General features: G+C 42.5%; 1 protein-coding gene across 2 annotated transcripts in view; it reads left to right on the top strand.

Annotated features, from left to right (window-relative positions):
- The first annotated feature begins 16,027 nt into the window (after nucleotides 1–16,027).
- Nucleotides 16,028–26,722, top strand: part of ttc23 (tetratricopeptide repeat domain 23) — a 51,329-nt gene continuing 40,634 nt past the window's right edge. The window contains exons 1-4 of one of the 2 annotated variants that reach the window (XM_084334841.1): nucleotides 16,028–16,318; nucleotides 16,456–16,633; nucleotides 22,214–22,337; nucleotides 26,202–26,358. In XM_084334841.1, coding sequence (XP_084190967.1) covers nucleotides 16,248–16,318; nucleotides 16,456–16,633; nucleotides 22,214–22,337; nucleotides 26,202–26,358 — 530 coding nt within the window. In that variant the 5' untranslated portion in view covers nucleotides 16,028–16,247. The remainder of the gene's footprint in view (nucleotides 16,319–16,455; nucleotides 16,634–22,213; nucleotides 22,338–26,201; nucleotides 26,359–26,722) is intronic. The other variant, XM_084334842.1, reaches the window with a different exon arrangement.

The raw sequence follows: 26,722 nt of genomic DNA on the forward strand, positions 1-26,722 counted from the left end.
TAACATGGACACGGCATTCACATCACAGCATGAATAATATCACAATATTAAAAACAGAATGGTGTATCCTGAATAATATCACAATATTAACCACAGCATACTGGATTATCCTGAATAATATCACAATATTAAAGGCAGAATACTGGAGTACCCTGAATAATATCACAATAGTAAAGACAGAATACTGGAGTACCCTGAATAATATCACAATATTAACCACATCATAATGCGGATCTGACTGTCTATTCTTCTGATAGCAGGTGTTTAATCAAAGATCCCCGCTTTCTAGTGTTGCACAAGGACCAATCAGCATGGGTATGGGCGGGTTCATTTTCCATTGATGGGGATTTGATTGGCTGTTTACCTGCGGTCGCAGGATTAATTACGTTAACGTTAGTTCGGCCAGATAAACAATTAAAATATACTAATTAAAATGGTTGGACCTGTGAGATTTGTACTTTGTACTTTGTAGGTCTGCATTTTAAATGTAAGGAGTAAAAAGTATGTTTTTTTTCTCTGAAATGTAATGGAGTAAAAGTACAAAGTATACAAACCTAATAATACTTGAGTAAAGTACAAATCCCCCAAAACAGTACTTAAGTATTGTAACGAAGTACAATATTTTATTGCAACACTACTATCACCGACATCTAAGAAGGGAGATACCCCCTTGAATGGCCCTTCTAAGGTTTCTCTCCTCCACATTGCCCGTGGTGCATTTTTTCCTATTGCTAGGTTTTAGTGAGCTTTTCCTTATCTTCGCGTGGGGTATGTCTGGGAGTGTTGCATTTATTTTAAAAATTTGGACTTTGTCGGGCCTTACAAATAAATTTGATTTGATTTGATATTTGTCTAGTCTAGTGTGTTCATTAGATGGGTGAAATCCTCTTTTAGTGCCTCTGTGCCTTTTTTCTTAGGCAGTTAGCCTCTGGTATGCGTGCCATTAGCGTAAGCCACGCTTCTAGGCCTCTTTTCTTTTGGAAAGAATGATACAAATATATATATATATATATATATATATATATATATATATATATTATAATAAAAATAATTGCATTCGACTAAGGTTGGCAGTTAACTATGGCTCCTTTCGATCGATTAGTCGACTATTCGACTAATCGGGGTCAGCCCTAGTTGTACTACAAGTGGATAACATTACAATGTGCTTGGCTGTAGTGATCTTTTACAATGTATGTACCTGTAAAACCACTTGTCCAAGTGTTCAATCACAATCTGTCCCCTCAGGCTGCGTGAGTGCGTGAGTGGATGGTGTTTGTTTTCAGACGCGAACCTGGGAACACCGCATGATTTTTAAACGTAGCCTATGCGAAGACGCTCTCTGATTGGCTAGCCGCGTACAGCAAAGACCCTCTCTGATTGGTTTAGCGCCGAAGGGTCTCTTCCGCCTTGTACATATATATTCTCTGCTTCAAAGTGGTTATGCTTTGGCCCTCTTTCGAAGTGGGTTATGCATAGAGTTAGGGTTAGGGTTAAGGTAGGGTGACCATATTTTTATTTCCAAAAAAGAGGACATGCTGGCCCCAGCCTCGAGATTCTTAATGATACTTTGCACAATCGAAGCGGGCATGGCCACCTTCATTTCACTATATGTCTTGTGTATGTATGTGATGAATAAACCTCTTGAATCTTGAATCTCTACTCAAAGTTTACTCAAAGATGCCTTATTGTTTTAACTTCTTAACATGCACCCAGAAAAGTGGCAATTTTTTTTACTTGAACTTGAGGACTGCATACTTTTTTTGCAAAGCTTATCTTTATACTTTATGCTTATAGGGAGGCGTAGTGGTTACGTTATTGTTGTTTCCGGCCCGTCCACCTCGCTTGAAATTGCAATGTATTTCCAATGGACACATTTCTAAATAGTCTTGTATAAAACAAATAAAGCATGAACATTGGCATGGTGTACCTTTCTGTGTGTATTCATCCACAATCTATAGCTCAACATGAAACAATTAGCAATTAATCGTAAAATAATTACGTTGAATTTTATTTCAACCAAAAAAGCTTAAACAATAATGTTAGTGATAGAAGGGAACTCATTTTGTGCAAAAATGGAAAGCTTGCCAATGTTCATGAGGCAGAATTATTACAATAGCCGATAATACATTTTCCCAATGATAAATCCCTAAACGGGTGGACCGTGCAAGCGGTCCAAAGTGACGTCAGACTACACCTCCCTATAGCACACTAGCGGACTGGCCAACGGGAGCAGCGGGAGTTTTCCCGGTGGCCTGGCAGACTGGCAAATGCTTTTTTTTATTTTTAAATTTGTTTGTTTGTGCCCGCAGTCAGGCCACTGAACTCCGAAGCAGGCCAGGTCGGTATATTTTTTTATATTTTATTTTTTTATTATTTTTTAAACAAACATATAAACAAACATGACAACACACGATAAGATATACAAGCATTAATTAACAGTGCATATCCAATGAAATTACCATTTAGTCAAATGTCTTATACAGGATATACCCCTAATACCTGTTATCTAAAAACCTACACACATATGCTCTAGCTCGTACCCCCCCCCCCCTCCCGGACCCCCCATTGGATAATCCAACCATTATAACTTGTTCCTAACCAGACACTACCATTATATGCTAGCTTTTATTCTCTCCACCACTTCTAACCACATTGTCATTTTGGATTCATTGAGACCCAAAATTCTTGCTGTAGATATTTCTTGATAAATCACATCAAGATATGTAAGAGTCCAGACCTTCCGGCACATTTTTTCCGGTTGAAACCATCGTGATGCTATCAGCTTTTTAGCCACTGTGATACCGGATAAAACCAATCTCTTTAGCTGTGGAGGTAGCCTGTACGTTAATGCCAAGCAAGCAGTGCAAAAATGCTTCCGCATTCGTCACCGCACGCTAGTGCGGTAAAGCGCCCTTCTTTTCAGACAAATGCTACCGTGCGTGCACCGGCGGCGGCGTGCTCGCTCAGGTGCGTGCGTGCGCCGGCGTGCTCGCGCGAGGTGCCCGCGCATGCGACACGAGCGGAGCTCAATATATATAAGTCACCGCCCCTTATTCAGTATCCAACAAATAGCTCAACTGGCAAGGACACATGGCTGTGGATCCTATGGCTTGTTTGCTGGCGAGTTCGAATCCCATCGAAAATATTTTTTAACGTGATTTTTTTTTAACGTGTATTCTTTCGCCGATTAAGGTTAGGCATTGTTTCGGAGTTGGTTAAGGTTAGAACGGTTAAGTTTAGGCGCTGTTAAGGAGCTGGTTAAGGTTAGAGTTTGTCAAAGAGAATGGCAATATAATTTCTATGGTTAAGGTTAGGCATTGTTTCGGAGTTGGTTAAGGTTAGAACGGTTAAGTTTAGGCGTTGTTAAGGAGCTGGTTAAGGTTAGAGTTTGTCAAAGAGAATGGCAATAGACAGCCTATTTCCGCGAAAATGAAAGGCGCATTACTGCATGCCACTACGGTAAATTTTTGCACTGCTTGCTTGGCATAAAGCTACACGCGTGGAGGTACTGCATGCTCAAAGACATCATTCAGCAGTAATACAGAGGGGTGTACAGGTATATCCAGAGTTAAGAGATTTGCTAATTGCTGGGTCACTTCTTTCCAAAATATCTTAACTGGTGGGCAGTCCCAGTACATGTGCATAAATGTCCCTTCGTCCCCATTTGTACATAGGGATTGATTGATTGATTGATTGAAAAGTTTATTAACAGATTGCAGAATGGGTACAGTACAGTACAGCTCAATACATACAATTGTTAAGGGGATGCAGACCAGAGAAAGACTTTCGTCTTGTTTACATCAGGGTCCCCCATTTTCAATTCATCATAACATATATGACATACATGACATACAGATAGACAGTACTGCTACATCTATACATTTATGACATATCAGATTTGCAAATACAGTACTGTTTGTGATACAAAAGTGTCCAGAAAAGGAGTGTATATACATTTGGCATAGAAACTGTACATTGGAGGAGGTTGGTTGGGTGGGGTGGGGTTGGGTGGGTTGGGTGAGGGCTGTACATTGGAGGTGGAGGGGGGGGGGGTTGGGAAGGGGACACACACACATTTTACACTGTACATTGGAATATTGACAAAGCCTTACTTGGTCATTTACTGTACAACTAGGTTAGGACATTTGTAGGGGCCAGTTTCGAATTGCAGTCTCACGTAGGTGTTTTTTGAGAGTGTTTTTGAAGGTGGGTAGTGATTCACATTCCTTTACAGCTTTAGGCAGGGCGTTCCACATTGATGTGGCATAATTGCGAAACGTGTTTAGTCCCTTGTTTGAGCCGAATCTGGGTTTTACATGATTTGTGGAGCTCCCTCTGGTGTTGTGATCGTGGTATTCACTGACCTTTGGGAAGTATTTTGACATGTACATGGGTACCTTGGTCGCGTAGTGTATCTTGTAGACCAGGCCCATTGCAAGTTGCTGTACTCTGTCGTCTACTCTAAGCCATCCTAGGTTGTCAAAGTGGGCAGGGGTGAGGTGGGTTCTAGGAGTCAGGTCAAGTAGTAGTCTGACTAGCTTGTTTTGAGATGTTTGTAATTTGTTTTTTAGTGCCTTTGAGGTGCTTTGGTACCATGAGGTGCAAGCATAGTCGTAGTACCCTTGAATGAGTGCTCCTGCTAGAGTCTTCAGGGTATTCTTGTTTACCAGAGAGGAGATCCGGTACAAGAAACGCGTTCGTTGGTTGACTTTTTTTATTACATTGGATGCCATTTTGTCACAGGAAAGATTAGCCTCTAGGATGGAACCCAGGTAGGTAATTTCATCTTTCCTTGTGATAATATTGTCACCCACTGTAACCGAGAAGCCGTCGGTCTTGCTGAGTTTGTTATTTGAATCGAAGAGAATGGACTCTGTTTTGCCCATGTGTAATGATAGTTTGTTGTCGGCGAGCCATATGCAGATTTTGCCTAGTTCCGAGCTGAGGGCTTTTTCAACCTGTAACTTGTTCTTGTCAGAGACCAGCAGGGCTGAGTCGTCCGCAAACAGGAACAAGTTGCAGTCACAAGCTGACGACATGTCATTTGCATAAATTAGGAATAGTAGCGGTCCTAGTATGCTTCCTTGTGGAACATCCACAGGAGCATTTGGAGTCTTGTTTAAGACCCATTTTGTTCAGTCTTATAGGAGTTAAGTATGTCCTGTGAATATAGTTAAGATTGATTTGTTGATGGTCCGGGTTCCTTGATGCAAGTCGTACATTTGCCCAGGCCTCTTGCCAGTCAAAGTCTGTCTCCAGGTCTGGTATATCCCTCCTCCAGACTGAGTCTAGATGGAGGGTTTCATACGAGGCCGTTAGTAATTGATGATAAAGATCTGATACAAAACCTCTCGATGTCTCTCTTTCATAGAAAAATTTGTGGTATCTGTGGTGTACAATTGGTATCCTTAATGGAACACTGTGAGCCTTCAAACATGCCAATAACTGTGCGTAAAAATAATATGTGGACTTGGTGAGATTAAATTTTTTGCGTATTTCATTGAAACTACAAAAACCCTGTTTGTTGAAAACGTCTCCTAATGAGTGTATGCCTTGCTTTTCCCATCTAGGGAATCTTATAGGTTGTTTTCCAATCAAGAGTGCATTGTTATTGAATAAGGGAGTATGATTATGCCATTTATGTGGGGTAGAATATTTTTTTTGTGTTTCACGCCATATCCGGATCGCATGAGTGATTATGGGGCCAAATTTCCGTTCGCATTGATTAATTGATAATTTGGTCAGGTCGGTATATATGTTTCTATTTGCGCATATATAAGTTCAGGCAGGAATGAGTTAACTTGTTATTCACAACCCAGCGCGATGCAGTGCACCTGCGCAGGCCTCGCCAGTCGCCAATCTCAAACAAGCCTATTAATTTAAATCATGATGAGATCAACTGCCGAAACCCGGGAGATATGAACGTTTTGGATATCTCTAGAATGGGTGAAGACGAACGTCAGACTAAAATTGAAAGAATGAGATGAAAGCGGGGCACAATCAGAGGTGTTATTACGCAAGTTTTGAATCAGATGGACATTGAAATTGACGTGGAAACTCCGGATATCACTTGATCACTTTATTGGATGTACTGCTTGGAGTTAAAGAAGACAGTTTGTTGGAACCTGACCGTGAAATAGAACAGCTATAAGTCTGATGGATGATTTGAATGCTGATATTGAAGCCGCGAGATGTAAGGAGCGCGCCATTATGTTGAACTGACGGCAGCAGCGCTAGGGTGAGTACTAGATCACAGAGAGCGCCAGTGAAGTAGAGAAATGTAATGAAACGTGTACCTGTAAACTTCTATAAAGGACACTTTCGTATTATAACCCGACATTTGGACAATATGGGCCTGGCCTGGCCTGCCTGAGTCAAATTCCCGGTAGGAATTATGGTCCCAGTCCGCGACTGCTATAGCACATGCATAAGCCTGGTCTCTTTTGAAAGATTCTGAAGTTACTAATGCAAACAAGGAAAATCACTTTTAGTGCTAATGAAATAGAGTAGCATATAGGTCTGAACTTGAGTTGAACTGGAACTTGTGTACTCACATTTTTCTGTAGTGGTTGCAATATCCCAAATGTAACCACATAACATGCGCCCAGAAAAGTGGCATTTTTTTTTTTACTTGAACTTGAGGACTGCATACTTTTTTTGCAAAGCTTATAATTTTACTTTATGCTTAGCACACGCATAAGCCCCTCATTTATCAACGTTGCGTAGAAAGTGTTCTATATCCGTTCCGGAATTTAGAATGTGTGTACGCACAGAAATATCGGGATTTATCAACCGTGCGTACACGAGTCCTACGCACACCCCGTATTGATAAATACCATTTGTTCTTACCGTCAATGCTCGTGCATGATTATCCATATATGGTAATGAAACCCCCCAATGGGATGTGAAATAATGGACTGACCCGAGTGAACTCTGAGAAACGGAGGCGCTGTCGAACCAAGAAGACACAACCCGTGTTATGGGATAAATAAAAGGCTGGCGGACTTGTACACGGTGATGTCAGATATCAACGACTCCCTAAGACCATTGCTGCAATTCTGCCTGGACAGCGCAAAATACTAATAAAGATCGTTCGTTAACCACTGTTTGGCGTTGGTGTGTCATTATAACCATGCTGGAATATGAATGCCTTTATTAGTTTTGTTCGATTGGCTACCGGGTATAATATGATTTGTAGAGGCATACAATCTATTTTGTTGTCGGTATTAGGTAGCCTATATGAATTACATATAATAGCAGCCATAGCCTACATTATGCAACAGTAACTTGCGCATATATAATATATCATATCATATTCCTATATGTCTCCCAGGAATCGTGGGGCTCTGGGGAATAAAGGTTGGGAACCCCTGCTATAGCCCATATCCTTTATAATGTTATAGGCTATTTTATTTACAGTTTACTCTATCAGCCTACCCAGCATGTAATACGTTCTTTGTTAGAACTCAACTCGTTATTATTTTGCGCATAGATTGCAGAAATACGGGAACGTTTTGATTTATATTTAAAAGGCTTTGACATTGGAAAACAAAATAGGTGGAATTTCGAAGTTATGTAAGCAGAATACAAGTCATATCACCCACACGATATATGCTACCTGTATATCCAGAGCATGTATTTTTTTCATTCATTTAAGACACATTTATTGCAAGGGTTTTGTAATACACATAAACTCAACAAATAACCTCTGTTCTCGTTGCAGTGCGTTTTTAATTCTTTCTTATACAGTAGGAAGGGGGAAGAACACTATATTGTGCGTGTTCATATGACTTGTATTCTGCTTACACCTTCGAAATTCCACTTATTTCGTTTAACAATGGCAAAGCCTTTTAAATATAATCAAAACGTTCCCGTATTTCTGCAATCTATGCGCAAAATAATAACGAGTTGAGTTACGTGGAGCGCAGTCAGTACACCCCGTATATTCCGATACCGCTATATATAAACCATGCTGCATTCATTCAGAAGGAAAGACCTATTATTCCAAATGCTATTTATAGGGTTTTGACCATAATTACACTACTGTTGCTATTTTACAATTAACTATAATGAATTACGGGGGTCATACAGAACACGTCAGTCAAACTAATGAACGAAAGCTTATTTCCGCGTTGAAACTAATGCATGAAACTGATGAGAGCATATGCCGTCCGTCTGCAGTCTCCATATTCTACCGCCGGGGCGCCAGGTACGCATGCCCTGTCGAGTAAGATGGCATTCAAACGGCAACAAATAGAGCTTTAATTCTGTAATTTATATGTTCGGCGAGAAATGCAGCCCTGAGCCTTCAGACGCTTGCAAAGTGCCGTGAAACTGAAACTGAAAAACGCGGACATTTTCATGAATTTATAAACCCCCCCGGACAGGGCGTGAAAAGAGGACATGTCCGGGCAAAAGAGAACGTTTGGTCACCCTAGTTAAGGTTAAGGTTAGGGTTACGGTTAAGGTTAGGGTTAGGTTTAGGCGGAAGAGACCCTTTGGCGCTAAATCAATCAGAGAGGGTCTTCGCTGTACGCGGCTAGCCAATCAGAGAGCGTCTTCGGCTATGTTTAAAAATCACACGGGAACACCACATAGCAGGCCAAAACAATCTGATTGGTTGTTAAGATTCACGTTCCTTATCAGAAAGTACACACTATGCAAAACCACCTGCCAATCAAAGGCCAGGATTTTGTTTTTGAAATAGCTTCTGGAGTATATGGGAGTCTGGAAACCTGTAAACTCTCTCGCTCATTTCTCAGAAATGGCCTACCCTAGGGTGACCATATTTTAATTTCCAAAAAAGAGGACATGCTGGCCCCAGCCTCGAGATACTTAATGATACTTTGCACAATCGAAGCGGGCATGGCCACCTTCATTTCACTATGTCTTGTGTACTGAACTGTATGTGATGAATAAACCTCTTGAATCTTGAATCTCTACTCAAAGTTTACTCAAAGATGCCTTTATTGTTTTAACATATGCTTGGAAACATGCACCCAGAAAAGCGCCAATTTTTTTCTTATACTTGAACTTGAGGACTGCATACTTTTTTTGCAAAGCTTATCTTTATACATTATGCTTATAGCACATGCATAAGCCTGGTCTCTTTTGAAAGATAACATTCTGAAGTTACTAATGCAAAAAAGGAAAATCACTTTTAGTGCTAATGAAATAGAGTAGCATATAGGTCTGAACTTGAGTTGAACGTGAACTTGTGTACTCACATTTTTCTGCAGTGGTTGCAATATCCCAAATTTAACCACATAACATGCACCCAGAAAAGTGGCATTTTTTTTACTTGAACTTGAGGACTGCATACTTTTTTTGCAAAGCTTATCTTTATACTTTATGCTTATAGCACATGCATAAGCCTGGTCTCTTTTGAAAGATAACATTCTGAAGTTTCGTACACAATAAAGAAAAATCACTTTTAGTGCTAATGAGTAACATAGGGCTGAACATGAGTTGAACTTGTGTAATATTGCACAGTGTTGTGCATTTATAATCAGTAGCTTAGGCTACATAGTAGGCGAATGACAGCCTATTCTAGTCTAGCAGGTGCTGGTATAGACTAGTAATGTTGATTTTCAGTCATCTATGACATTTTTTGCCTAGATTGATTTTCAGTCATCTATGACATTTTTTGCCTGGATATATCATAGATGACTGAAAATCAACATTACTAGTCTATACCAGCACCTGCTAGACTAGAATAGGCTGTCATTAGCCTACTATGTAGCCTAAGCTACTGATTATAAATGCACAACACTGTGCAATATTACACTTACTGTAGACTTCTGTATATTTGTACTGTATTCCTTTTACTGTATATTTAATTCTATCTTAGCATTCTCACAACACAACACCCCCTCTAATGCCCCTCTAATGGAACATTCCAGTGTGGATGTGCGTTGCGTCACACTCTGTGGCCAATCTGCGCATGTGCATGGGGAATCGATGCTTAAAAACGGTCTTTTTCGCTGCCAATTTAGTTCTGATCGATTAGGAATGTCTCGCGCCGTGTTCAGGAGAGTCAGGCGCATACAAGTCTATTCGATCATGTCTCCAGCACCCCCACAGCCGTATCTGCAATCACTTAATGTCAAGGCTCTCGTCCACATTCATTCATTTGCCCCCCCCCCCCCCCCCCCCCCGCGGAATCTCTTCCCCAATTTCAGAATCCCGGAAGTGTTGCGGTGGTCTATTGTGTGTATTGAGCCGTACTGTATTGTTGTGAGGTTTGGTCCGTTCCCCGCCACACGCTCCGTTCCTTTAAGGTACTATGTTGATTGATGCATTCCCCGCCATGCGCTCCGTTCCTTTAAGGTGCCGTGTTGATTGGTGCATTCCCCGCCACACGCTTTTGGAGCAAGTATCGATCTCATCACGCAGCTGTCACAGTTTGTAATTAGCGCCCCTGAAGGCTTTATATACACAGATCTTCTTGCTATCGTTGTCGGGTCGTTCTGGAATACAACTGCTTTGCCTGCTTTTTTCCCGTTGCTGTTTCCTGGTCTATATTCTCTCCAGGACCTTTCTGTGGAGAACTGTTTGGAGCTGCGCCTTGTTACCCGTTACGCGTTGCACTTGGGTGGAATCAAACCCCTCTGGATAATTTGGATTGTGTGTTATTGAAGAAACACAGAAGATATCCTTTTGTTTGCTCTGGATAAGTTCTGATTGTGTGTTATTGAAGAAACACTGAAGAGATCATTTTGTTTGCTCTGGATAAATTCTGATTGTGTGTTATAGAAGAAGCACTGAAGACATCTTTTGTTTGCACTGACTCTGCTAATTGTGTGTTGGGGAAAACACTGATACCTATCTCTTTCTCCGTTTCCCACCTCGAGGAAGAGCTGGGAGTATCTGCAAAGCCGCTACAACATCATATGCCAAATTCCCACCACTGTCGCCAGGAGGATTCTGCAGAGCGGCTGATGACTCTGCCGGAGGCAGTCTCCCCGTTTGTTTGATTACTGTACCTATTCCATCTTTTGACTCTGTAAATAAATACGCCCTAGCATTTGGCTAACTCTGAACTTCCTGTCTGTGCCGTTGCGTTTGAGGTCGGTTACAAACCATAACATTACGACCTGACCATGACGACCTCAGCCGACACAGACAGGGTCAGAACAGCGTTGGCGGTCCAGATTGAGTTAACCAACGACCACAGCCTACAGCTAGGTGCGGCTGCGGCTGCTGTACAGGAGCTCCGAGACCAGGTCCTGCCTATTCAGGAGTCCCTTGGCTCTCTGGCTAGCCAGCAGACAGCCCAGGGTAATCAGCAGACTAATATTCTCCTCCAATTACAAGCGCTGAGTGAAGCCGTTAACACCTTGCTTGTAACCCCACCTACTTCAGGAGCCTCGGCCGGAGCATCACCCGCAGCCCTGGCAGGCCCCGCGCCTCCCGATCCCGCACCTCGGGAGCCCCGTCTCTCCGAACCACGGTTGTTCGATGGTAACTTCGAGGATTGTGCCACATTCATCATGCAATGTGAGTTGGTTTTTCGTCATCAACCCAGCCAATTCACTTCAAGGGGAGCCCGAGTGGCTTACATGACTAACTTGCTCTCAGGCCGGGCAGCCCGGGCGGCTCATGCGCATGCGCGAGCTCGGCCAATCAGAGCAATGCGGAAGGACAAGTGGGCTGCCGAAAGTATTCACGCGCCCCGGACAGGGCGTGAAAAGAGGACATATCCGGGCAGCGTGAATGCCACCTACAACAGAACTGTACAGAACTGCGTTTCCGCAGTTGCTCTGATTGGCCACTGACCCCACGTGACCCTACCCTATTACACGCCCCCTTATCGACGCGTGTTATACGACGCTCTACAGCTCTTTCGCTCGCAGAACAGCTGTTTCCGGATTTATAATATTGGAAACGCCGCGCTGTGAAGCACCTCTGTATTAAATGCCGACAGCACCTCTGTATTAAATGCAGACTCATCAATCAATCAATAACAACATTAACGATAACGCCAAGCTGTAATAGTCTCGCGTCTATCTGCTAACGTATTTATAATATTGGAAACGCCGCGCTGTGAGCGCTGTGAAGCACCTCTGTATTAAATGCCGACAGCACCTCAGTCTCGCGTCTATCTGCTAACGTTAGCATTAGGTAATAACCGGTTTAAAATGGATGGTGATTACCTCACATTGTGTCTATTCTACTAATGTCTAACTATGAATGAACACAACACTCTAACTTAACATCTTTAGCTAATAAAGTACTCAACCTCTACTGTCTTTAACTATGAAAAAACACAACACTCTAACTTACCATCTTTAGATAATAAAGTACTCAACCTCTACTGTCTTTAACTATGAACAAACACAACACTCTAACTTACCATCTTTAGATAATAAAGTACTCAACCTCTACTGTCTTTAACTATGAACAAACACAACACTCTAACTTACCATCTTTAGATAATAAAGTACTCAACCTCTACTGTCTAAAAATTGTAAAGTCAATTAACGACTGATGGCTGTTTGTTGTAGAGGGCGTGGTGGCAGACTTTGTCTGATACAGAATGCAGGAAATTAAGTCTATGTAACAAAAGAAATCCTGATTATACGTGCCCCATGTAAAATATTTAAACAACCATTAAGCAGTGTTGGGCAAGTTACTCAGGAAGTATAGGAGTATTTTGTTTTTAGCGCCTTTGAGGTGCTTTGGTACCATGAGGTGCAAGTACCCTTGAATGAGTGCTCCTGCCAGAGTCTTCAGGGTATTCTTGTTTACCAGAGAGGAGATCCGGTACAAGAATCATGTCAAAAGAGACACTGAAAGGGAGAGTTTTCTTAGGTTTGGACAAGGCCTCTGCATGCTACAGAAACTGCAAAGCAACTGCAACACAACATCGACAAAGCAACGGTGTTGCAGACACTCTGCCTTTATGCTTCTGCAACATCGACGTGCAGCCTATGCAACATTGTACCCCGGATGTAGCATAGATGAAACTTCCCTTCTCAACCAACCCATTGATAACAAGCAGAAAAATAAGCATAATTTTTACTTCCGGGCGGGGGGTTTCAAAATAAAAGAGCAACGTCTAAAAGCACCGTGAATACGTTTATTTTGTACAATATCTAACGTTAACACGAACCTAAACTAATCTAAAGTTAGTTTAGGTTTGTGTTAACGTTATGTAGCAGGGTGGATTATCCCTGCTTCGTGGGAACTGTGGTGTGCGGTCAATAGGTAGCGAGACACAGTAGCACTCTGGCCAGCTGCACCTCCGTCTTTGGGGTCCGGAGCGTCAACTGGAGGCTGGCAGTGGGGATGTATGAGGCCCAGGGTTTACAAACCTGGTCCGGTACTCTGGTCTTCCTCCCTCTCTCTGGAGCAGTCAGCAGTACTCCCCAACACACCCTCACCCTCCACAGTTGCCCCTTTTGCCCTCCCACACCTAATGACCGGATGGTAGAGAAATAACTTGGTTCCCCCCGCAAGCAGTACCCTCCCTTAGTGACACCAGAACCCTTACAATGGAAATGGAAAAGGTAGAATAGGAAGGGGTTAAGATTACATATATTACCCGTATCAAAGGGTTAGGGTTAGAAATAATGAAAGACACACACACAGTGCTCCCGTTCTGGATGACTGTATTGTAACTCAGCCTAGTTACAACAATGCTACGTCTGGTGATTACTGCACCATGGGTATCCATACAATAATTACTGGCATGAATCAATGGCATGAATCAATAGCATAAGTCAATTATAATATTACACCCAGGCACCAAGTTCTCTCAGGTACCCAGACTAAACGCTGCCCACGTCTGGGCGGAACACAGTATTTACCTTCTCTAAGGAATTACACTCTTACTGTCCCCGGTTGAGAATATGGGGAAGGAAGGGGGGAGCATAGGGAAGAGAATAAAGGGATTCACAGAATGGGAATTATTTAGGAAATACACGCCTTATCACGCTCAAAGAAAAGGAATAAAATAAAAGAGTGAGCCCACAAAATACCTATAAGTCCTATCTTAATGCCGGCATCTATTGTTCGGGGTACCCCTATTGAACTGTGGTTAACAACGTTAACTTCGCCCGCGGGCAGCACCACACTGTATACTGTATATGGAATCGGGAGCATCAATGCTCATTTGTACTCATCCGAAATGGCCGCCTCGCCACTCCACTGTTGTCCGGGAGGCAAGATGGCGTCGAACGCTCTCGCGAGGATGTCAGCAGGCGGAGCTGTAGCAGAGAGGCAGCGCTGGCTGAGCTGGTGCTGGCGATGACGACCTCTGCTGGTGGTAAAGAACTCCCCGTGTCCTGCAGGCAGCCTGGAGCAGGTGTGCTGTAGCACTCCGGTGCCGACAGCTGTTGACGCCCGGGCAGACTGCTTGTAGGTCCTGCACGTATCTGGCACGCAGACTATACCGTCACAGTAACTGCTATAACCCGACTACTGTGAACTCAGATTTATCATTAGCCGCACGCTATCTATACCGCACACTGTAACTATTATAACTCGACTACTGTTAGTGCCTGGCTCTGCACTTATTGTTCATATAATACCACTGGTACTGCTAGGATATCGTATCCACTAGCCAGTACTTCCTATACCCGTTGTCCTCTCCCGGGGCACTCCGGCATAACGTCAGCAACAGGGCTATCCAGAGCTCCCGTTAGCTGTGTCTTCTCGTTGTCAAGTTCACTGCCGAAGAGAGCGACTTCCGCTGGTCCCTTCCATTTATCAACTCCCTCCGCCACTCTCTGCCTGCTACTGCCCCCTGCTGGTCCCGCCTGCCAGTTACACCAGGGGAGGATGGGGAATAGAGTAATGTCATTTATAAACCATCTTCCAGTGATAGAAGAAGGGGACGCTTGTATCATTGTTCATGTGAATATCAATGAACCTAGTTAGAATGTCTTTGTGTATAAAAGGGATATAAAACACAGTCAGCAGTTCTGAATAATATACCATATTTTCCAGACTGCTACAGTTAGATAATGTACAAAATAAACGTATTTCCGGTGCTTTTAGACGTCGCTCTTTTATTTTGAAATCCCCCGACCGGAAGTATTTGTGATGTATTCTGCTTGTGTAACTTCTGTGTTTGTTGATGTCTGTAGAATAGATAGTTGGTGAACAACTAACTTTAGGTTAGTTTTAACGTTAGCTAGCAGCAGGGATGGACGCCTTTGTGCAAATGCAGGCAGCTACAGCCAGCACTCGAGGTCGAGGAAGAGCTGCTGAATTTAATCGGCAGGAGAGAGAGAAACTGTCCTTCTGTAAACTTATCTAACTCTAAGTTACATTGTTAATTTAGTTTGTATTTACTTTTCTAGTTTAAGTTAATTCAATTAAAGAAATTGTAACTACAATTACATTTAAAACATTTATGCATAATAATCATCTGTTCTGTGCCAAACCGAGGGAACGTGCACGTGCGTGCACGTGCACGGGATCGCGCGTGCACGTGGCGTTTGGGCATTGCCCATATTACGACTGCACCACTGGTCTTTGTCCATTTCCACGTCAAACAGCCTGCAAACTACCTGCCGTTCTATCGCCATGCTCTAAGACAAACTCTAACCTTAACCAACTTCGAAAGAGTGCCTAAGCTTAACCGTCGAAAGAACTTGCCGTCACGCTCTAAGACAAACTCTAACCTTAACCAACTTCGAAGAGTGCCTAAGCTTAACCAGTGTAGAAACAGGCGTCGGCCAATCAGAGAGCGTCTCCGAGAAATGCGGCTTGGTTTGGTATTCACGCTTCTGTTGTAGACCTGTGGCATTCACGCGTCCGGGCAAAAGAGGACGTTTGGTCACCCTACCTTTAATAGTAGCCCACACTCTCCTGCTAACTGTCTTCACTTGAGTATTTGACTCCTTTGCATTGTATAGATCATTGTTTATTTATTTAGGCGTATGCATGCTCCATTCATCCCCTTAATAAAACGGCATGATACTTGCAAATTAATTGTGGTAAACTAAACGTTTCGAACTGAGACTGAGAAAAAGTGTTGCAGAACACTGGATCTTGAACGCACCCCCTCCAGCGAGTCTCTCCTCTGCAGTGTTTTGTTGTCGCTTTTTGTTGCTTGCGGACCTTTCTGCTGATTAATTATCTTAAGGCTAGCGTTAATATTACATCTTTACTTTCGGACAAATAATGTCGTATTTCTGGATATTCGATCGGCTAAAACATGTTACTCTGATAAGTAGAAACGCGTGAAGAGGAGATGATGGGTATCCACGGAGACCAAAAACAAACATGAAACGGGGATGGTGATAAGAGAAACAATGAGTGACAATCATCACAAAAAAACATCGTCCAAGGACGAAAAGGCTGAATCGTAAGTTACTACCCTTCGTCCCTATCCACAAGCCTACAGTACAGTTGCTCATACAAATGTAATAATAATGAGTGATACTAGTTATTATTAGTGATGTATATTGGTGACTGGCGGCGTTCTTGTTCTCCAACCTGTAGCAGATCCCGTGAAAGCACAACCAATGGGAACTTGACTGGGTCTCCTGTCTGTGATATAGAGGTGGTGAATCCTCCACAGACAGGCTGCACTAGGAGAAAACCTGTTGTTGTGATGTCTCCAGAAGAGAAACTCACCCATTTTGACAGCCAAGCACAAACCATGGTAGACAGCCAACAGGTATATCCACATCTGTCTGTACATACCTACGTATAATCCTTTTTACACATCTGTAGATACTATGTCTATATCTGTACATATCCCTTACCTACTCTTACTTACACTGCTGGCCAGTATGACTTACCATAGTGTCTTTATACCTGTATCACTACTAACACTACAACTCTATACATACATCTGATTAGCACTGTTACTCTGTAGTACTAAATTGATATACTTTATACACAGTTTAATCACCTGTACATTATACGTATATTACTATTGCACTTTACTGTTACATTTGCACTCTGGTTGGGTGCCAAACTTTTTTGTTGTTGTACTGTACTGATGTATACATTTTAATAGAATCGAATGTAATCTCATGGTTGCTGGACCATATAGTCAGGTTCACTATATACTTTCGTCGGATTTTCTTGGGGATTTGCAATACTATACATTTTTGGAAAGGGAATTGTATAAGGAATCAGAAAATCCATGTTTACATTTGCCCAGATGTCTATAAGGCGGCCATATTGGAATTTCCAAAATGGCCACCGTAAAATGTAGGTTTTGTAATATCTCGGCTTCTAAATGAGCTAGAACATTGATTTGAACTTCTAAACCTACATTTTCAGGATCAAGGAATCCAATGGTGGTAGTTACAAAGCTTCTACATTTTACATTAACCCTTCGATGCATGAATGGGTCAAAAATTACTGGGAGAAATGCAAAATGCATGATTTCTTTTTAAGTATACAAAAACAAATAGATTTTATTATCTTTCATCAAATAGTCTATAATAAATCATTATCATATATACATGTAAAATATCTATAAGTTCAGCAAAAGGCCAATACAAAAGGCCAATACAATTATAATCTGATGCAAGCCCCGCCCTCAAAGGTGCAAGGCCACACCCTATAGCAATGGCCTTGTTCTTCAGACTTCTCTTCAGATATTCTCCTAATATTTGTTGTGGACCACACATAGCCTACTATATGTGAAGTGTCATCCCTCAACATTATTCTACCCAGCATTTGATACATGTAAAGTAAGTATTGTGTTAATTTCTACCGCAGACAATTTCAACAGGTTTTATGTCTATAGCATCACATTTAAGCTAGCTACTATTATTATTGTGTCATTCATGGCATGATGTTATCATCATGTATCATCAAAATAAAATACAGTAGTTTGCCAACATCATTTAGGTCACCCCATGCACGAGAGAACCCACATGTTTTGGGGCTGGCACTGACTATCCACCATGACACACGCAACAAGAAGCTGATGGATCTTCTCAATGCTCATGGCTACTCTGTTTCACATGGGCGTGCCCTTCTCATGGAAACTGCTCTGGCCAATGCTGTTGTAGAAAACACCAGAGCACACCAAGGCCTCTATGTACCACCATTCCTGAGGAAGGGGACCTTTGTGTTTTTTGCAGCAGATAACACTTTGCAGAGGACACTTGTGATGGGAAAGGAACCACCCACGGAACAATCACTGCAGTGTACCAGAAGGTTGATCCTTCTAAAGAACTTATTGCAGAGCCTCTCATCATAGGTGATGCACAGAGTCTGTCCGTCACTCCCTACCATGTACATACCATACATAGCCAAAACCCCAGCATGCTAAGAGGTCAGAACAGTTTGCCATCAGCAAGGGGATCTCAGAGTCCTATCAGCTGACACACCCAGGATGGGTTGTTGCATCTGCATTATCCAGAATGAAAGCAGGAGAAACGTCCAGCAAGATTCCAGGCTGAGCAGGATACAACTCACTGTTGTCTGAAAGCCTTCCCTTGACACAGGTTGGAGCCCTGCCACGAATCAGCTGAGGAAGTTGGCAGTTGGGGAAGATCACCCCACAGTCATTACCTTTGACATGGCCCTCTATGAGAAGGTGGTGCAGCTCCTAGATGCCAGACCTGACCTGAAACAGATGGTTGTTCCCAGACTGGGTGAGCTGCATGTCGTCATGGCTGCCCTCAGAGGTCTTGGTGCCTCCATGGAGAATTCGGGTATAGATGATGCCTGGATGGAAGCAGATGTGTATGGTCCTGCCACAACAAGGCAAATCCTGAAATGCACACACTACAAGCGAGCTCTCCATGCCCACATCTACTCATATGTAGTACTCTAGAGGAATTCTTCAAGGACAACCCACAACTGAAACGTGTGTGCCTGAAGACAACAGAGGGAGTAGAAGCTGCCTGCTCGGTAGGTATAGACATCAAGGCTGAATCTGTGAAGCAAGTCAACAGCACCCTCATGGAAGCCTTGACCACTGCTGAATTCATCACAGCATTCCAAGAATGGGAGGAACAAAAATCCAGGCATGCAATGTTCAAGGCCATGATGAGCTACCTACATCGGGTGGAAATAATCCTGTTCTTCGTAGCAGCAACTCGGAATGCTGACCTTGAACTCCATCTGCAGGCTGGAGAAGCACTGAGCAAGATGTTCTTTGCAATGGATCGCATCAAGTACAAAAGACTCTGGCCAAGATACATTGCAGACATGCATGACTTGAGGCTGATGGTACTTGCCAGGTCAAACCGAGACATCAACCAGAAAGAGGCCATAGGAAACTATGAATTCACTCTGACACCAAGGGCATTGTTCGGTCCTGATGGAACAATCCTGCCATGCTATGACAAGTCCAAGTTAATCCATCTCCTTGAGAAATTGACAAGAGAAGATATGCCCCATGAAGATCCTCAGCTTCCTCAAGCTCGAAGTACTACCCACCAGGATGCAATGGATACAGGATTCACAGACCCCACATCTACTGATCAGCCAATTCGAAAGATAGCACTGGTGGATGGCATGGTGCTTGTGCAGAGGCTGAGCACAAAACTAGCCACTGTAGTGACAGTCAAGGATCTGAGTGGCTGCTTCAATGACAGACTAATGTCACTAACACAAGATTATGATGAAATAATCCTTGTATTCGACACATACAGGACAGATTCTCTGAAGAGCGCAACCAGAGATAAACGAAGACAAGGAAAAGCTATCCAATACCAAGTCACTGATGACACCAACATCAAACACATCCCACTGAGCAGGTTCCTCTCTCATGACCAAACAAAGGCCGATCTGACTGACTATATTGCAGCCAAAATGCTAGAATACAACAGGGGATCCTCCAAGCTGATCATCACGTCAGCTTCTGGGCACACTAGGAGCAACAAAGACCTACTCTTTGAAGGAAATAACCATGAAGAAGCAGACACACTGCTGATCCACCAAGCTGTGCTGGCAACACACCGGAACCCAGCTGATGCACAGTTGATGTTCTTCTTACCAGATACAGACGTTCTAGTGCTAGTCACAGCAAACTATCATCTCTTGCTGAAGAACACATTGATTTCGATGGCCTCTGGTGTTGTGCAGATTTAACCACTGTGGCACGCTCTAGGAAAAGAAAGAGCAAAGGCTTTGCCAGCTTTCCATGCATTCACTGGGGCCGACAACACAGGGAGGTTCTCCCGTATAGGCAAGGCAACCTGGCTTCAGATCTATCTCAAAGCAGATATCATTATCAATGGTTTTCAGATGCTTTTGGATGAAGCAGAAGTGACAGAAGGAATGCTGTCCACACTGGCTTCCTTTGTATGTGCAGCCTACTCACCCACCCAAGGGTATCAACATCAAGATATCTTGAGGGTCCATGTACAAACCAGGGTATGGGCACAGGCAGCCATTGCTCTGCAAGATCTGCAGCTGGACCCCCTGCACAATGGGTACTTCAAAGATTCAGATGGCATGAAGCCAACAACCACAGAGGTCCTCCCAGCCCCGAAGGCCATCATTGAGATGGTCCAATGCAGATGTAAAACGAACTGTTCTTCTGGAAGATGTTCCTGCAGAGCTAAAGACTTAGCCTGTACTGACATGTGTCAGTGCAGTAGCCAGTGCCAGAATGACGATGATTCCTATGCTGTGATGGATGAAAGTGATGATGATTGTGATGATGGTGTATAGATGTGTATACATTCACATAATCTATCACATAATAGTCTAATGAAGAAGGTTACTTCTTTTCTGTGGTCATGATACTGAAGTTGATGTCAGTTGCCAATCAGTTAATGTCAATTATCTGTTAAGTCCTCAATAAAAGTTATGTTAACATGCACTTTGGTGAGTTCTACCTCGTTTTTGTTGGCACCATTGGATTCATTGACCCTGAAAATGTGGGTTTAGCAGTTCAAATCAATTTTCTAGCTCATTTAGAAGCCGAAATATTACAAAACCTACATTTTCGGCGGCCATTTTGAAAATTCACCCGGGCAAATGGAAACATGGATTTTCTGAATCCTTATACAATATCCTTTCCAAAAATGTATAGTATTGCAAATCCCCAAGAAAATCCGACGAAAGTATATAGTGAACCTGACTACAGTAATTTTCTACCCACTCATGCATCGAAGGGTTAATGTAAAATGTAGAAGCTTTGTAACTACCACCATTGGATTCCTTGATCCTGAAAATGTAGGTTTAGAAGTTCAAATCAATGTTCTAGCTCATTTAGAAGCCGAGATATTACAAAACCTACATTTTACGGTGGCCATTTTGGAAATTCCAATATGGCCGCCTTATAGACATCTGGGCAAATGTAAACATGGATTTTCTGATTCCTTATACAATTCCCTTTCCAAAAATGTATAGTTTTGCTAATCCCTTAAAAAGTCCAACGAAAGTTTAAATCACTTTATAATGAACCTGACTAATAGTTTAAAGGGGAACTATCTTATAAATGGCCTTTTTGAGTGTTTAGCATTGTTTCCTAGCTATGTGAACTTATATTAATATGATCTATGTCTCAAAATTCTCATATTGGCGCATTCTTCCAATTATCCTCTCACAATATTCACCCTCACTGAACTGAGTCATTTGAAAATGTGATGATTTGTGATGTCAGAAAGACACCGCTGCATGTTAATGGAGAGGTGCAGGATGAGCTGCACACAGTGGCTGGACCTGGACCTGGAGCCCAGGCTCAAAACAGCTTAAGATCTTGAGGTAGAAAAATGCTGTTTTTGAGGACTTGATTAGAAATACAAAACAATGAATAAAAATATATATACCCGGTATATTACAGAGGTGTTCCATAGACTCACAGGAATTGTGTAAAAGTGCCCAAATAGTGAAAGAAATAGTAAAATAGTTCCCCTTTAATAAGGCATTCACAGGTTTTTCTTTTACATTGATAATCATGCTTGCACACCTGATTATGGTACCATTACAATATATCTGATTATTGTATACTGTAGGCTACAGTGTCATAGTTGTCATATTCATGGTTTCTTTATTACACACATTTTAAACAAGGATTTGAGGGCGGGGGGGGGGGAATAATTTCCCCCGCAAAATCTGCATAAATCAAGCGGTGTACAGAAAATGTAATTGACCTCGAGCGACAGTTGTGATTGGAGGATCAAGAAAAGAGGGCGGAGCTTGAGATAGATCAGTGCCTTGATTTAGGCCTACTTAAAACTGTGATTTAAAGAGCTGGTATTGATTTTGAAGTTGTAACATGATTGATAGTTATTGATGCATGCGTAATAGTAATAGGTTACTTTTGTCTCTACAGTTTGACGCTTGTATCCAGGACCTGGTACGCTGCGTGGCTCTGACGAGGCTGGTGTTCGGAGAGGGACATGTGAAGCTAGCCCAGGCACATGCCAGGCTGGCTAAGGCCTATCTCCAGTTTAAAGGTCATCTCAGCTAAATAATTCTCCAAGAAAAACTGCAAATCTTCACTATAGACTGTAAAAAAACATTTTGGACAAATTAGCATTCAGCAATGGAATACACAGTGCCAAGTTTGAATATAAATTGTTAGCCTAAACTGTTAGCCTGGCGGTCAGTATTTGTGAGCACACACCACTATCTTCTAAAGCTAGAACTCTCTGAGAGAGAGAGAGAGAGAGAGAGAGAGAGAGAGAGAGAGAGAACACCCTCCAGTGGGTGATGTCACTGGGATGTACCACCACAATCAGGGCAGCTGAAACCCGGAAACACACCTCTTTAAACTTCAAACTCTTTACTATCTTTTACTATGCTGACTTGTTGTTCACAACTTGTAAGTCGCTTTGGATAAAAGCGTCAGCTAAATGACTAAATGTAAAATCGGTGGCTGATCCATAGACACAGGGCTCTTGCTTTATGAGACCATAACATGTTTGTGTGAGCTCTTACACCCAAATGAGGATTTCATTTTGGTTCATTCTGCTTCTAGCGATGCTCGAATATATACCTCATATGGGTGTAAGAGCTCATGTAAACATTATATGGCCCCATAATGTCAGAGCCCCTTTAATTATCTACGGAGCAGCTCCAGGCTTTACATCCCAATGACATAATAATAATAATAATAATAATAATAATAATAATAATAATAATAATAATAATAATAATAATAATAATAATAATAATAATACAACTGTATTTGTATAGCACCTTTCATACAAGAATTGCAGCTCAAAGTGCTTCACGGCAGCAAAAAAGACAGGCACATAACATACAAAAATCTGTTTTTCACATTAGGCTCCAACATCCCAATAGACCACCTTGTTTATGGTTTGATTCTATGGCAGTTTTAAAATTGACAATAAAATGAGTAAATAGAATAGACGGAGTAAAATATTGCAGTGCAATCAATCAATCAATCAATCAATCAATCAATCAATCAATCAATCAATCAATCATCATTCAATAAAATAAAACAGCCCTCATTTACAGTACAATAATCACAGTGTTGATGTAATTAGTCTAGGTGGCACAACAGAGCAGCGTATTGCTCTAAACAGAATAAAGTGTACACCGCACACATCACCCATCGGAGAGTTCTCTCTCTGATCAGCGTTCTGCCCTCGGCTTACGACAAGGTACGGCACAGAATCCTGCCAAGACCATGGTCAGTTTATAATGTGGTGTTGAACTAACAAGACCATGGTCAGTTTATAATGTGGTGTTGAACTAACAAGACCATGGTCAGTTTATAACGTGGTGTTGAACTCCAGAACAAGACCATGGTCAGTTTTTAATACAGTGGTAAACTCCCAAAACAAGACCATGGTCAGTTTTAAATTTTCTCATTTCAAACCTTTATTTAAACAAGAAAGGCAACCGAGGTTTCCCTCATTTACAGTCACGTCAAGTGTACATACAGAAATGAGCAAAAAATAAACGATAAAATCATAACACTAAGACAACAAGGCGGGGCAGAGGTGGCCTAAAGGTTAGAGAAGCGGGTTTGTGACCGTAAGGTTGCCGGTTCGATCCCCGGGACCGGCAGGAAAAATCCGGGCTGGGGAAGTGAATTCATAACTCTCTCCCATCCCCCTAACACCAACCGCTGAAGTGCCCTTGAGCAAGGCACCTAACCCCCAACTGCTCCAGTGGAGTTGCTCAGTGGCCAACGGTGTCAGACTGTGGTTGTACTGGGCAGCTCCCAGGTGTGAATGGAACTGTGTGAATGTGAAGCAGGGCGTTCCTGAAAAAGAGCATCTGCTCAGCGAACCTACCCTGGGTAAATAAAGGTTAAACAAAAAAAAATTAAAAAGGCAAGGATAACAAATCAACTTGATTGACAAAGGTTTGAGATCAAGGTTTTAAACTCTGCAACAGAGGGAAGAATCTCAAGCTTTAAGGACTGTTGGAGTTAATTCCATGGGCTAGAGGGGCATCATAGCAAAATGCAGATTTACCCTGTTCTGAGCAAACTCGGTGGACCTTAATGTGACCACGGTCAGTTTTTAATGTGGTGGTGAACTCCAAAACACAGAGAGGATGAATCTTGCAGAGTTACTTCTGCTCACATAAGGCATATGGCTGCAGTGTCTTATTGGTAGTGCTTTGAAAATGTCATGGCAACAGTTAAATAATAAATGCAACTTTGAGTGCAGCGACGACAATCTTGGCGATCGGCTACATTGGCTGTTCACATACATTTTTTAATGTTGCCAATATCAGATTCCAGTGTGAACTGGTCACGCTCCTGAACTGACCCTCAAGCGAAAACGAATAATAAAGAAGTTGGACGTAAGTAATTGTGACAAATGTCAATCTAGAGTGACGTAAAAGTCACATCATCATCATCATCATCATCATCATCATCATCATCATCAACCTTTATTTATTCTCAAATACAATTGAGGTATCATTTTCAATGTCGTCAAGACTTTACAGACATTTCATTGCACATTTCTACAATATAACAATAATAAATATTAATAACTATCTATATAGTACTCTTCACACATGAAAGTCGTACGACCGCTCAGACTCAGAGGTCACATTGCAAATAAATCTGACCTGTATCTGATTTAGGACTACATACTGTATGAAAGTGGCCCGAATCAGAATTGAAAAGCTCAGATTCCATGTGATTTGTGCTGTTCACACTGTCATGAAAGAATCGGATCTGAGTCACATAATGAGCTAAATTTATTTGATTTTGGCCAGTGTTGCCTGTAGTGTGAACATAGCCATAGAGAGCAGCGCTGCTGTGGTGTTGGACACCACCTCTCTCTCCGTAGAGAGACCATGGCCCAGTTATCGCAGAGATGTTCTCTCTCTCCATAGAGAGACCATGACCCAGCTAGCAGAGATGTTCTCTCTCTCCGTAGAGAGACCATGGCCCAGCTAGCTCAGATATGTTCTCTCTCTCCGTAGAGAGACCATGACCCAGCTAGCAGAGATGTTCTCTCTCTCCGTAGAGAGACCATGGCCCAGCTAGCAGAGATGTTCTCTCTCTCCGTAGAGAGACCATGACCCAGCTAGCAGAGATGTTCTCTCTCCGTAGAGAGACCATGACCCAGCTAGCAGAGATGTTCTCTCTCTCCGTAGAGAGACCATGACCCAGCTAGCAGAGATGTTCTCTCTCCATAGAGAGACCATGGCCCAGCTAGCAGATATGTTCTCTCTCTCCGTAGAGAGACCATGACCCAGCTAGCAGAGATGTTCTCTCTCCGTAGAGAGACCATGGCCCAGCTAGCAGAGATGTTCTCTCTCTCCGTAGAGAGACCATGGCCCAGCTAGCTCAGAGATGTTCTCTCTCTCCATAGAGAGACCATGACCCAGCTAGCAGAGATGTTCTCTCTCTCCGTAGAGAGACCATGGCCCAGCTAGCTCAGAGATGTTCTCTCTCTCCATAGAGAGACCATGACCCAGCTAGCAGAGATGTTCTCTCTCTCCGTAGAGAGACCATGACCCAGCTAGCAGAGATGTTCTCTCTCTCCGTAGAGAGACCATGGCCCAGCTAGCAGAGATGTTCTACCAGTGGTAATGTGCAGGCAGCTTTTATGGGTTCGTCATTTTGACGTGTAGCTGGTCTGCAACATCCGGCTGAATTGAAACTCAAATTTCACGTGGGTTATTACTTTACTTTATTAGGTTTATGGAGAATGGGAGAATACAATACAGGGAAAAAAAGAAAAAGGCTGAGACGGAACAAGGCAAGGCGGGGACAATGTAACATCAGCAACATGTAGGCATGCAAACAGGAAGACAGACATACTTTAAGTAACACACACTACTAATTAATTAATTAAAAGGTTTCCCATGTGTCCCTCCAGGCTGGGGAGCCCAGGCCCAGGAACACTCAGCCACCGCCAGGGAGCTGCTGCCCTTCTGCTCCCCTGTCTCCACCAGCAGAGAGGAGCGGCTCCAGGTCCTCGCCTGTCTCCTCAGCATACATCTCACACAGGGAGGCGCTGCACTGCTCACGGACAAATATCCTTTAACCACAATGCTGTGTTGTAACCAGAGAGTTCCATTGTGAGTGTGACCCTGTTGAGGTAGGGAGGCTGATTAGAGTTTCCGCTGTCGACTAAAAACACACTTCTTCAATCAATATCTGAAATGAATTTATTTTTACTACTAACCTTCGTACTATCTTTTACTATTATGCACTTTGCTACTAAGGAATCTACCTTGCCAATATTACTACCTACTATGCTAATGTCTATACTACTATGTACTTGAGACTGAATAGAATATATAAGTACTTTATTGATCCAGAGGGAAACGCTTGTTGTGTAGAACTTTATAGAAGTCATTTTGGATAAAAGCCTCAGTGGCAGGAACCACTGGATGG

This window comes from Notolepis coatsorum, assembly GCF_963971535.1.
Source record: "Notolepis coatsorum genome assembly, chromosome: 18".
NCBI classification, from domain to species: Eukaryota; Metazoa; Chordata; class Actinopteri; order Aulopiformes; family Paralepididae; genus Notolepis; species Notolepis coatsorum.